Source organism: Galeopterus variegatus, unplaced genomic scaffold, assembly GCF_000696425.1.
Source record: "Galeopterus variegatus unplaced genomic scaffold, G_variegatus-3.0.2 Scaffold162, whole genome shotgun sequence".
Lineage (NCBI taxonomy): Eukaryota > Metazoa > Chordata > Mammalia > Dermoptera > Cynocephalidae > Galeopterus > Galeopterus variegatus.
In genome coordinates, this window is record NW_007726273.1 from 792,904 (window position 1) to 804,494 (window position 11,591).

An 11,591-nucleotide genomic window follows, 5' to 3' on the forward strand; every position below is an offset into this window, starting at 1 on the left:
CCCGGTCATCTTTAAAAAAAAAAAAAAAAAAAAATGACCGGTAAGGGGATCTTAACCCTTGACTCGGTGTTGTCAGCACCATGCTCACCCAGTGAGCGAACCGGCCATCCCTATATAGGATCCGAACCCGTGGCCTTGGTGTTATCAGCACCGCACTCTCCCGAGTGAGCCACGGGCCGGCCCTTTACCAGTCATCTTTTAAACAAACAAACAAACAAACAAACAAAGCCTGTCTGCAGGCTGCATTTCACACCAGGCGGCAGTTGGGATCTTGGGCTTCACAGAAAAAGCAAAGAACCCTGAAGACAGAAACTTGGAGAGCACTGCTGTCTACAGGACCAGGCGAAAGGGAATGGACTGTGGGAAAGGTGAGAGGGCTAGGAGCAGGGATGTCAACTAAGGAGACTTCTGAGGAGTGAGAGGCTCCCATTATGTGACTCAGGAAAGGTCCACTGAGAGAGACAAGCCTGGAGAAACGCCACTTGATGTATCCTTTCAGAGGTCACAATTTGAGCCTGTCACTCTGCCCCAGGAGTGCCCATCCCTACTCATGCCTTCATCTGAGATGCCTTCTGCCTATTACACCCTTTCCTCCCATGCTGCTTGGTGAACTCCTACTTATCCTGCAAGGCCTGGCTTCAGGGTTACCACCTCTCTTGAGGATGACTTACTCTCCTGGCAGGGTTTCCAGAGTCCTTGATACCATTTACAGCACTTACTACATTTGACCCGAGTACACTGTGTGGCCCATGTGTCTCACCCACATCTCACCCCCTGGCTAGAGGTCCTGTGGTTCAGGGACAGGATCTTTTTTTATCCTCCTCTCTCCAGTCTGCCCCATACAGTATGGCACATACAGTATGGCACACACAGTATGGCATGTACTGTGCAGTGAGCAAGCAATGTTCACTGGAGTGTATGAACTTGGAGCCAGGCTGCCTGGGTTGGAAACCCAGCTTTGCCACTTTCTGTGTAGTCCCGGGCATAGCTTTTGACCTTTCTATTCCTATTTCCTAACCTGTAAAATGTAATCTTCACATCAACCTTTCACTGTGAAGAATAAAATTAGACAAGTTATCCTCAAAGCACTCAGAACAGTGTCTGACACTTTGTAAACCTTATCAAAGTGTTAGCTATTACATATAAAAATATAAATATCATTATTAAATGTTAGCTTTATTATTAAACGATAGCTTCATCTATTTTGTACACTAATGCATCCCAAGTGCCCAGAATAGTGCCTGGAACATAGTAGGTGCTTAATAAGTATTTGTTGATTTAGTGAATGACTCCAGAGTCACACTGCCCTTCCAATGGGGGTGGGGTAGGTGGCTGTATTAGTCCGTTTCTGTTGCTTATAACAAAATACACAGAATTGGGTGATTTTACAAAGAAAATGAAATTTATTGAGTAGTTTTTGAGGTCAAGTCCAAAGTCCAGAGAACACAGCTGGTGAAGGTCTTGATGGTGGTGACAGTGATTGAGGAAAATGGCAGAACAGAGACAGAGAGAAACTAACTTCCCACGTGCTCTTCTTTTAAAGCACTCAGAACCATGCTCATGACCACCATTTTTAATCAATTCAGTAAGGCATTGTCCTACAATCTAATCACCTCTTCAAGGCCCCTTCTTTCAATTACCATAATAGGATTTCCCACCCTCTTAACAGTCACATTGGGGGCCAAGTTTCTAATACATAAAACTTGGGGGACACAATTCAAGCTTCAATGAGTTTGGGGGGACATTCAATCCACTATAGTGGTGGGGTATTCAAGGGCCATTAAAGCTGAAGTCAGGGGCTTAGTTAAAGTTTGTGGGCAGGCCTAGGACATTGCCCTCATTGTTTCTCTAGGAAAATGTCCAACCTACAAAGAAGCTCTGAAACCCAGGTCAAAGGTTAAGTTGGGAAGGAAAATCCGCATTGCATGTACACCAGGAATAACCTCCTTTGCCTTTGTTTTCTACTATAGTTTCAAACTGCCTTCTCCAGGCAAGGCTGATTAGAATGCAAGTTGCAATTTAACTTGAATTTCACTTTCTGTCCTTGCTCTGGCCAGTAAGTGAACAGGCTTCCAAACATTCTAAATTGTTCACGTACTGACAATAGGAGTGTTTTGCAGTCACAGACATGGATCCGAATCATGACCTCTGGTCCTTAGCTGTCCTATAATCATGGACTGTATTCGCTCTGAGTCCCTTTTCTTATCTATAAAATGGAGATCTCTACTTTCTTCACAAGACTGTGATCGGAAAGAAAGAACTGCTCATTTTGAAACTACTTAAGCCTTGTACAAATGTTATTCCTGGGATCTTCACACTGGTTCCTTGATAAGACTTCAGAAAAATAAAATGTAGCCCCATATCAGTAAAAGGCTGGGGACCCGTCATCAAATGTCGGCGCTCTCTGAGGTCCAAAAAGGGCCTGGGCTTTCCCGCCGCTGCCTAGTCAGGTCAAAGCCGCCCGGGTTTGGATGAGAGCTCAGTGCTGGACCAACTAGGGCCCAGGGGTCCTGGCTAAAACCCACGCTGTCTTTCTGGTCAAACGTCACAATCCTCAAACCTCGGTAAGGACGAAAGAAAAGGCAACCCTGAAAGACGATTAAGTAAAAAGCGAGACTCATGGAGAGAGGGTTGGTGTGTGTCGCGGGGGAGGAACGCTGGAGCCAGAGAGCGAGGCTCGTTTGCAGTAGAGGAAGAGCAACGGAGGGCCGGAGCTCGCCAACCTGAGTGAAAGTGGGGCCCAGCAAACCTGGCCACCCACAGGAATTTCGGTTCCCACCCCGGAATGCTCCGCCTTGACTACAGTTTCCGCCAGCGACGCCTGGCCCCTCGCCCCGCCCCCGTCGGGTAATCGTACCGTACCATTATGGCTTTTTGGGGGTGGACGTGGATGGTGGGCTAGTCCCGAAGATAGAACAGCAGCTCTTTACCACAAAAATTATGATTACACTGGCATATATTATTAGCATGTGTCCTAGTCAGTCTGTTTCCCTCCTGTCCGGACCCTCTACACTCGCTGGAAAGTGGTGGAGTCCGGCCCTGCTCCCCCTGCTCGTCTTCCGCACTTGGCACATTCCGGCGCGGTACGCAGCGGGAGGCATACTTAAAGCTCGGCGCAGGAGGCGGGGCCGCTCAGTCCTCGAGGCGTCGGTTCTCTGCGGTGTTGGGATCTCGTTCCCCGTTGGTCTGTACGCGCGTGCGCGGAAATGGCTTCAAACGGTATGTGAGGGCGCGAGGCGGTGACGGCGCGCCGGTTTGCGGCCTCCCTCCCTCCCTGCTGGGTTTTGGTTTTCGGTGGGACGGGGACGGCGATCGCGTGTAGGACCTTCTCGCATCACTGTGGCGGGAAGCAGCGGAGAAGGGTGGAAGGGGGAGGCCGATGTCGCCATCTTGTTTCGCTCCTCTGGCCCCTCGCGCCGGGCGGGAAGTCTTCCGTTCGCAGTCCATTTACTTCAGGTGAGGGTTGGGAGGGACGGTTTTTGATGATTTGAAGCGTGAGGTAAGGGTGGGAATCCCCGGGCTCCGTATCCTCCTCCCCCCGGTTCCCAGCCCCGCGCTCGGGCCGGCTTTGTCGCAGTGCTGCATCCGGGCATTCGGCGCGCGCACGCGCTCTGCCAGCCCCTCCCCCTCTGCGCGGTGCAGGCCCCTTCCTCTCATCGTGTCGGGCCGGCTTTTGTCGCGAGATCCTCAGAAGACCCCGCAGCGCGCCTCCGGTGTGGGCCTCGCACCCCGGGTCCCTCGGGACCGGCGGGGCCGCCCCGTTCCCGCCTCGGTTGCCACGCGGCCGGGGCGGAGGCTTGGGATGGGGGCCGCGCGCCCGCCTAACGGTTTGGCTGGGGGAGGGGGGTCGGAATCCGGGGACCAGGCTCGAGGTTTTCCCGCCTAAATTTCTTTCTGAGGTGGGGACCGAAAGGAACGACCGCCCGAAGCCACACCCTTTCCCGATCCTTCTCCCTTTTCCTGTCGGTGACGTGCCTCGTTTCTTGTGCTTAAGGGATGAGTTGATCTTGCCACTGTCTTTAACGTGGCGTTTTAAAAGCGCTTTCTCTACTTTGGCCAAGTCTGCCCACAGCTCGTGGAAGGCAGAGTAGATGAGAGAAAAAACAGGATCAACTGGAGCCACAGGACTGAGCTAGCTGTTGCTTTCTGAGGCGAGCAGTTTGCTGAAGATCTCTGTTGGGGTCAAAGGGCTCTTTTAGTTGTTTGGCTTTGCACTAAAAACTCATTTCGTCGATCTCCAAGGTTGGCCAAAGGGCGAAGAATGTACTTTTTTTTTGAGACACTCTTGTTCTTTGGGTCTCTGTTGACAACGTGGAGGCCACATGCTAAACACTGCTGCCCTGGGCTTGAATTCAAACCTCTGCCCCTTAGTAGCTCTGTGACTCTATCTTGATTCCTGGTGATAATACTCTTGACATAGAGTGGATGTGAAAATGAAATGTATGTAGAGTGTTTTAGAGCAGTTCCTGAAATGAACTGAGTTTGTAGAAAATTGTAGCTGTCCACCAAGACACTGGGTTTTTCCAGTAGTTAAGGTTTCTTGGTCTGTAGAAATTTGCATTTTCTTTGCTGTTCCTGAAATGAACTGAGTTTGTAGAAAATTGTAGCTGTCCACCAAGACACTGGGTTTTTCAGGTAGTTAAGGTTTCTTGGTCTGTAGAAATTTGCATTTTCTTTGCTTTTCTTTCTTTTTTTTTTAAAAAAAGATGACCGGTAAGGGGAACTTAACCCTTGACTTGGTGTTGTCAGCACCACGCTCACCCAGTGAGCCAACCGGCCATCCCTACATAGGATCTGAACCCGGGGCCTTGTTATTATCAGCACCGCACTCTCCCGAGTGAGCCACGGGCCGGCCCTGCTTTTCTTTATTGTAAGAGAACTACTATGATCTGCCGACTTGCCCCTCTTCTCAACTAGTATCTCCTGGGGGAATTTATGCCCTTTCTTACAACATAGTCTTGTTTGTTGATTCTGGAGGCCCCAGTGCTTGAGTTACGGAATATATCTCTCTTCTATTCTAAAGTGGCAGCTGAAAGTAACGTAATTGTATTTATCTTTTGCAGACTATTCCCAACAAGCAACCCAAAGGTGAGTGCCATTTTCTGGGCTTCCAGAGTTTGTTGAGGGCAAGGGTGGCCAAAGTATCTTTTCCTGGTTTCACTGTTTTTTTGTTTTGTTTTTTTTCCCCCTAGCTATGGGGCCTACCCCACCCAGCCTGGGCAGGGCTACTCCCAGCAGAGCAATCAGCCCTACGGACAGCAGAGTTACAGTGGTTACGGCCAGTCAACAGACACTTCAGGCTATGGCCAGAGCAGCTATAGTTCTTCTTATGGACAGACCCAGAACAGTGAGTCCCTCTTACTGGGTCACCCTGCCTCTCCCTGCTCTTTGTGAATGTTGCTTTTCTTAAACCTGGGCAGTGCTGAAATGTTGAAACTGTCTGTTATTCTGAGTCCTTTAAAGCAAAAATGCTTACTGGTTTGTAATTGTTTCCTTTTATCTTCTTTGGCTTTTTACTTTTCTGTTTATGCTGGATCTTTTCCTATTTACCTTGTCAACATGAAAGAGGGCATATTCCCCAAGGAGAGAACCAGTTTTAGGCTGATTTTTACATAGAAAAAATGGTTTGCTTGAAGATGTTTGAAGTCAGGCTACCATTTGTCATGTGATACTCAAAGAGGTGGAATTTGCCCTAAGGTCCTAAAGTGTAAATAACTAATATGGGTTATCTTGTATATGCTGTATACTTACCAGCACATTTAAAGAGGGATCTTTTGGTTTGTAATTAGAGGGTGGTCCTGGAGACAGGCTTTGGAATAGGTAGGATGAAATTGGAACTGTGCAATAGTCAGTAGAAGTTAGAGCATTAACCTTAGGTTTACAAGAAGGGTAACTTTGTGAGTGGCAGAACTTCCTAGCAGCTTCTAGGAGGCTAACTTTTCAAGTATGGGTGAACATTAGGTAGTATATGAGGGTGCTTCAAAAAGTTTGTGAAAAAATAGAATTAAAAGGTAACAGGAATATTTCTATCAACTTTTGAAGTATTCTTGTATGATGTTTTCTTCAACCATTTTTTTTCTTTTTCTCTTTTTTCATTCTCTTTTCCTTGTAGCAGGCTATGGCACTCAATCAGCTCCCCAGGGATATGGCTCAGCCAGTGGCTATGGCAGTAGTCAGGGTTCTCAATCGTCTTACGGGCAGCAGTCCTCCTACCCTGGCTATGGTCAACAGCCAGCTCCCAGCAGTACCTCGGGAAGGTAAGGTGTGGCAGGAGGGGACTTAAAGATTAGGAATGAATTCATAAGGGGTGGTAAAGTGACAAGCAGTAGGAGCAATTATGAGGCATAATGGTAGTGTTGGTGGTGGTGGGGGGGGTGGTTCCTGTGTTAGGTACAGAGAATGGGATGTACTTGAAAGGAAGTTTGGCCATGCTGGGATTATGATACTTTTTTTTTGTTTGTTTGTTTCTTAGTTATGGTAGCAGTTCTCAGAGCAGCAGCTATGGGCAGCCCCCAAGTGGGGGCTATGGCCAACAGTCTGGCTATGGTGGACAGCAGCAAAGCTACGGACAGCAGCAAAGCTCCTATAATCCCCCTCAGGGCTATGGACAGCAGAGCCAGTACAACAGTAGCGGCGGAGGTGGCGGAGGGGGTGGTGGAGGTGAGAGAGAGGGTGTTTTCAGCTTTATTCCATACCTGTTTCCTGTCAGGATTTGTATTCTCCTGTTTGGCCCCTGTCCTAAAAGGGTTGCTTTCTTGTTTCCTGGCTGTCTTTTTATTTCTATTTCCTTTATCCCCTGGCACTGTCGAACCCTTTTGTGCTACTTCACAACAGTCCTTTCTTCTTTCTTTTTTTTAAAAAAGATGACCAGTAAGGGGATCTTAACCCTTGACTTGGTGTTGTCAGCACCACGCTCAGCCAGTGAGCAAACCGGTCCTCCCTATATAGGGATCCGAACCCGCGGCCTTGGTGTTATCAGCACCACACTCTCCCGAGTGAGCCACGGGCCGGCCCTTTTCCTTTTAAAAAGAGAAACATGCTTTCTTTCCTGACAGGTAGCTATGGCCAAGATCAGTCCTCCATGAGTGGTGGCAGTGGCGGTTATGGCAATCAGGACCAGAGTGGTAGCAGCAGCAGTGGCTACGGGGGAGGCCAACAGGACCGCGGGGGCCGTGGCAGGGGCGGTGGCGGTGGCTACAACCGCAGCAGTGGTGGCTATGAACCCAGAGGTCGTGGAGGTGGCCGTGGAGGCAGAGGTGGCATGGGGTAGGTGTCTCGAGAGCCAGGGAGTATCTTCCTGTGGGGAGTGTGGAGGATTGCATGAATCTCCCCTGAAGCCAGTCCCTAGTGCATGGTTAATATTCTTGTTCTCTGGGGATCTGTGAGGAGTTTGATTTGGGGCCAGTGACTCTTTCTTTGTACATTCCCATTTTATTTTTGTGAGAACTGGGGAGCCTGAACTCCCATCCACATCTCTGAAAAGAGATTTCAGTTGATTCTTCTATTTCTAAAGGAAAAAAATACATAGATACATATGGATTGGAGTCATTGATATATCCTAGGCAAGAAACGTGGAAGTAAAGACTTCTTTCTCTGCAAGGGAAACCGATGATCCCACTCTGGGAAATAGTAGGGAAACGGTATGCGTATTACCACGTTGGTAATGGTTAACCTGACTTCAGCTTACAGGAATTGGCTACTCTTTCCGTATTCTGTATTCTGTAGTCATTTGAATCCACAAGCTTGATTTGCAGTAATTTGACTGACAATGATTTTGTGTGTGACTTGGTTTATGAGGTCAATCCGACTGAAGTGCGCAGACCTTTTGGGCAAAATATGCTTGACAGTGGTATCCCACCTATTTGTTCCACTGTCCGCCTTCCCATGGTTACTTAAAACACATCAGCTTGTCCAACTGGACCTTCTTTCCTTCCATTCCGCTAAAGTTGATTTGAAGTAAAACTTTAGATTTGATGTTAAAACAGTCGTCAAATCTGTTGGTAAATACAATTTGAAGGACCCTACTCTATGTCTCCCTTGAGAAGGGGAGGAATGTCAATGTTACTCCTTTTTTGGAAAAAGTAGGTTTTTTGAAGGAGAGTTTGTATATATGGTAAGTATTCAGAGGTGGGTGGGGGCAATCTCAAAAAACATACAAAAATAAGGAAAACTCTGTTGTGTGCGTGTGTTTAATGCAAAACTTTAAAAAGAAAAACAACTGTTATGTGACTGTTAACTTGCTCTGCATTTTATGTGCCACAGGTATGAAAGGTGACATTGCAAAATACTCGGCTCTTCTCCCAGTGTAGAAGGGGTGACCCCGGGGGTGGGGGATTATTGAAAACAGCTCAGTAGTTAGTGTAGGGCTTAGCTAAGTTTGTCGTTTTAAGGGGAAATTGCCTTTGGTTTTGACTTTTTATGGAATGGGGTTGAGTCTGCTTGCTGCTTTCAAAGCAAAAACCACAAAATGTGTTCAGGGCTACCCCCCAGCCTGGTGTGAAATGTCTTCTGGGTAAATCGGGGGTAGGGTTTTTATACCAACTACTGGGTTGTCAACCACTCGCCACAAGAGGAAAAAAACATCTGCTACATCAGAAGAACGACCAAGGAAAATGGGTCATTTTTTTTCCGGAGGAAATAGATATATAACCTTTTAAAGCAAAATCCTTAAAAGCTGTGTTTGAGAAATTGCACACGTGTGTGTGACATGCTCAAAGGTCAGACAAGGGGTGGTCAGGAAGGGTTGTATTTTAGTAGCCACTCGTATCTTTTTCCCAAAACACCTACCCATATTTGGGGAATGTTAAACAAAATAAAAAAAAAAAACACCCGTTTGTAGCCGTTGGAAGCTTCATGTCCTTTCTTCTAACTTGTCTTCTCCAGCGGAAGTGACCGTGGTGGCTTCAATAAATTTGGTGGTAAGTGAACAGAGTTTCCAAAATTCCCAACTCCCAGCAATGCTTTGTCTGATTGTTCATTTGCAGATGTCTTACCGTGTTAATTTAAGTGTCAAAGGTTTTTGAAGTGTCCAGAACCACCTCCAGAAAGGGGTGGGGCATAATGCCACCTGCTGCCAGATGTGTGCTAACCTGGAGGCAGGCAGGGGTAAGACTCAGCAGTCTGGTACCAAATTGGTTTGACCCAGGTTAATAAGAGGTGTCTAGTAGGCCTCTGACAGGGGGTTGCCACACCTGGCACTTAGTGACCACCATCATGAGAAATGAGTGTGTGTGCTGGAACACGTGGTGCCAACTTGGCTTTAGGATCCTTTGATCAGTGTGTTCAAGGCTAGTGTGTGTGTTTGCGTGTGTGTATGCAACAATCTCCAAATGTCTTAATTCTGGGAGAGGGACATGAAATACTGCCTTGCCCTGAGAATGGTAACATTGGTGTATATTTACATATTAAGTACTGAATGGTGTCAATGCAATTTTACATCCATGTACTTAACTCAGATGGGCAAATAGAAACTAGCTCTGGGAAGGAAGGTGTGGACTACTTCAAGAAAGATGGGGAGCATGTGTGGCTCATGGGAAATAATGAGGTCTTAAACAGCACAAACTGAATTCATGGAAAAATGACAAATTTTGAGAAGTCTCCCAGTAAGCTGGAACTTTTCTGGTTTTGGTTAACTAACAAAAGGTTTCTTGATTTGTCTCAACATTTAAAGCCGAAGGCTTGGGTTCATTGCGTGTGGGTACAATATTTATATATGGCGAATTCAGATAAACATTGGTTAAAGATGATCTCTGGAAAAAAAATAGAGGCTGCATTATGGAAATAAGATTTCTGGTCTGTTCCCTGGAACATGCTTTAAAAATACAATAGCTATTATGTATGTTTTTTATTTTCTTGTGATTTGGGGGAAACTTGACATGGTTTGAAGAATGGTTTCTAAAGACGAAATTAAAATCGTTCCGCAAGGGTTAAGTGTCTTTGGTGTGGAGAAACTGGATGGATGCACATCACATTGCTGGTGGTGAGCCCATATCTCTCGGGTGAGAGAACAGGGCCAAGCTATGAGTTGGTTTGTTAACTTTAATGGATCCCCCCTCCCCAAATCTGTGCTGAGGACATTTCCCAGCCCGAGCTGGGGGGGAGGCAGCATTTTCTGAAGTGTGGAGTTGTCCCTGTGGGGACACAAATTTCAAATCTTAAAGAAAGAGGCCTGTGATTTCCCCAGCCCTGCCTAGGATTTTCTCCTCTGGGTAAGCAACCCTGGGCAGGGTTTGGAGTGAGGCTGTGAGCACTTTTCTGGTATTTTGTAAGAGTTTAGATTTGGTGTTGATTTTTCCTTGTCTGTCTTTTCCTGTTGACTAACGGCTCCTCTTTTCCTTGTTTTTGTTTTTTTGTTCTTTTTCTTTCATGTCATTTAAGGCCCTCGGGACCAAGGATCACGTCATGACTCTGGTGAGTCCATAGGTGGCATGAAAGAGTGGCTATAGTGGTATCAAGACTTTTCTTGATAAAAGAAAAACTAAAAAAAGGAATTTGAAAAAGAGCAGGAATAGAGAAGAAGGGAAGGGAGTTTTGGTGTACCTGTAGTTAATAGTGGTTTATAATGAGTATATATCAGAAATATCAGATTAATGGGTTCCTCCCCCATCAATTTAGTGGATCTGGGATGAACCTGATGATCTGCATTTTTAACAAGTCCCAGGTGAAGTCGATGCATCTGTGTGCCACACTCTAAAACTGCTGGTTTCAAGCAGCAGGTTTTTGATGTGGCTGGTACAGGGATGGAACCCTGGACCTTGGTGGTGTCAGCACCACTCACTCCAATCAAGTGAGCTAACCAACCAGCCCCCTATGTAGTAGCTTTTAATGTAAAACAGGTTTCTTTCTTTTTTTTTTTTTTTTTAAAAGATGACCGGTAAGGGGATCTTAACCCTTGACTTGGTGTTGTCAGCCTCACGCTCTCCCAAGTGAGCCAACCAGCCATCCCTGTATAGAGATCCGAACCCGTGGCCTTGGTGTTATCGGCACCACACTCTCCCAAGTGAGCCATGGGCCAGCCCTTGGGCAGTTCACTTTTGAGCCCTGGTTTCTATATGTTAGGGATAGTGGTAGAACTAAGCCTAAAATTTATGAACTCAAGTATTAAAATAAGAAGGGATGTGGGTTTCTTGTAAGATACCTGATGTAAACCAAAATAATTGGTTGCTTGACTGATAATAAATCCTTCAGAGTCTTTCCCCTTGAAAGCTTAATATTTCTTAAAGTTAGATTTTAAGGAGTTTTATGTTTGTCTTATGTTTACTTTTTTTTTTCCTGCCTTCATTTTACCTTTGCTCTTCAAATTCATGTTGTGTTCAACGAGCAGAACAGGATAACTCAGACAATAATACCATCTTCGTGCAAGGCCTGGGCGAGAATGTTACAATTGAGTCAGTGGCTGATTACTTCAAGCAGATTGGTATTATTAAGGTACTTGTGAGGCATTGTGGGTGCTTTCTATGTTGCAGGCTTTTGGATTTCAAACATTAGTAGAAACAAAAGTCACAGTTTGTTGAGGAAAGAACATTAGCTGTTGCCATTTTCTTTTTTTTTTTTTTTTAAAAAGATGACCGGTAAGGGGATCTTAACCCTTG

General features: G+C 46.2%; 1 protein-coding gene across 2 annotated transcripts in view; it reads left to right on the forward strand.

The window, feature by feature from the left end:
* The first annotated feature begins 3,133 nt into the window (after positions 1-3,133).
* Positions 3,134-11,591, forward strand: part of FUS (FUS RNA binding protein) — a 10,899-nt gene continuing 2,441 nt past the window's right edge. The window contains exons 1-9 of one of the 2 annotated variants that reach the window (XM_008594319.1): positions 3,134-3,219; positions 5,064-5,088; positions 5,193-5,347; positions 6,113-6,257; positions 6,473-6,660; positions 7,056-7,266; positions 8,884-8,918; positions 10,378-10,410; positions 11,324-11,427. In XM_008594319.1, the coding sequence (XP_008592541.1) occupies positions 3,207-3,219; positions 5,064-5,088; positions 5,193-5,347; positions 6,113-6,257; positions 6,473-6,660; positions 7,056-7,266; positions 8,884-8,918; positions 10,378-10,410; positions 11,324-11,427 (909 nt within the window). In that variant the 5' untranslated portion in view covers positions 3,134-3,206. The remainder of the gene's footprint in view (positions 3,220-5,063; positions 5,089-5,192; positions 5,348-6,112; positions 6,258-6,472; positions 6,661-7,055; positions 7,267-8,883; positions 8,919-10,377; positions 10,411-11,323; positions 11,428-11,591) is intronic. The other variant, XM_008594324.1, reaches the window with a different exon arrangement.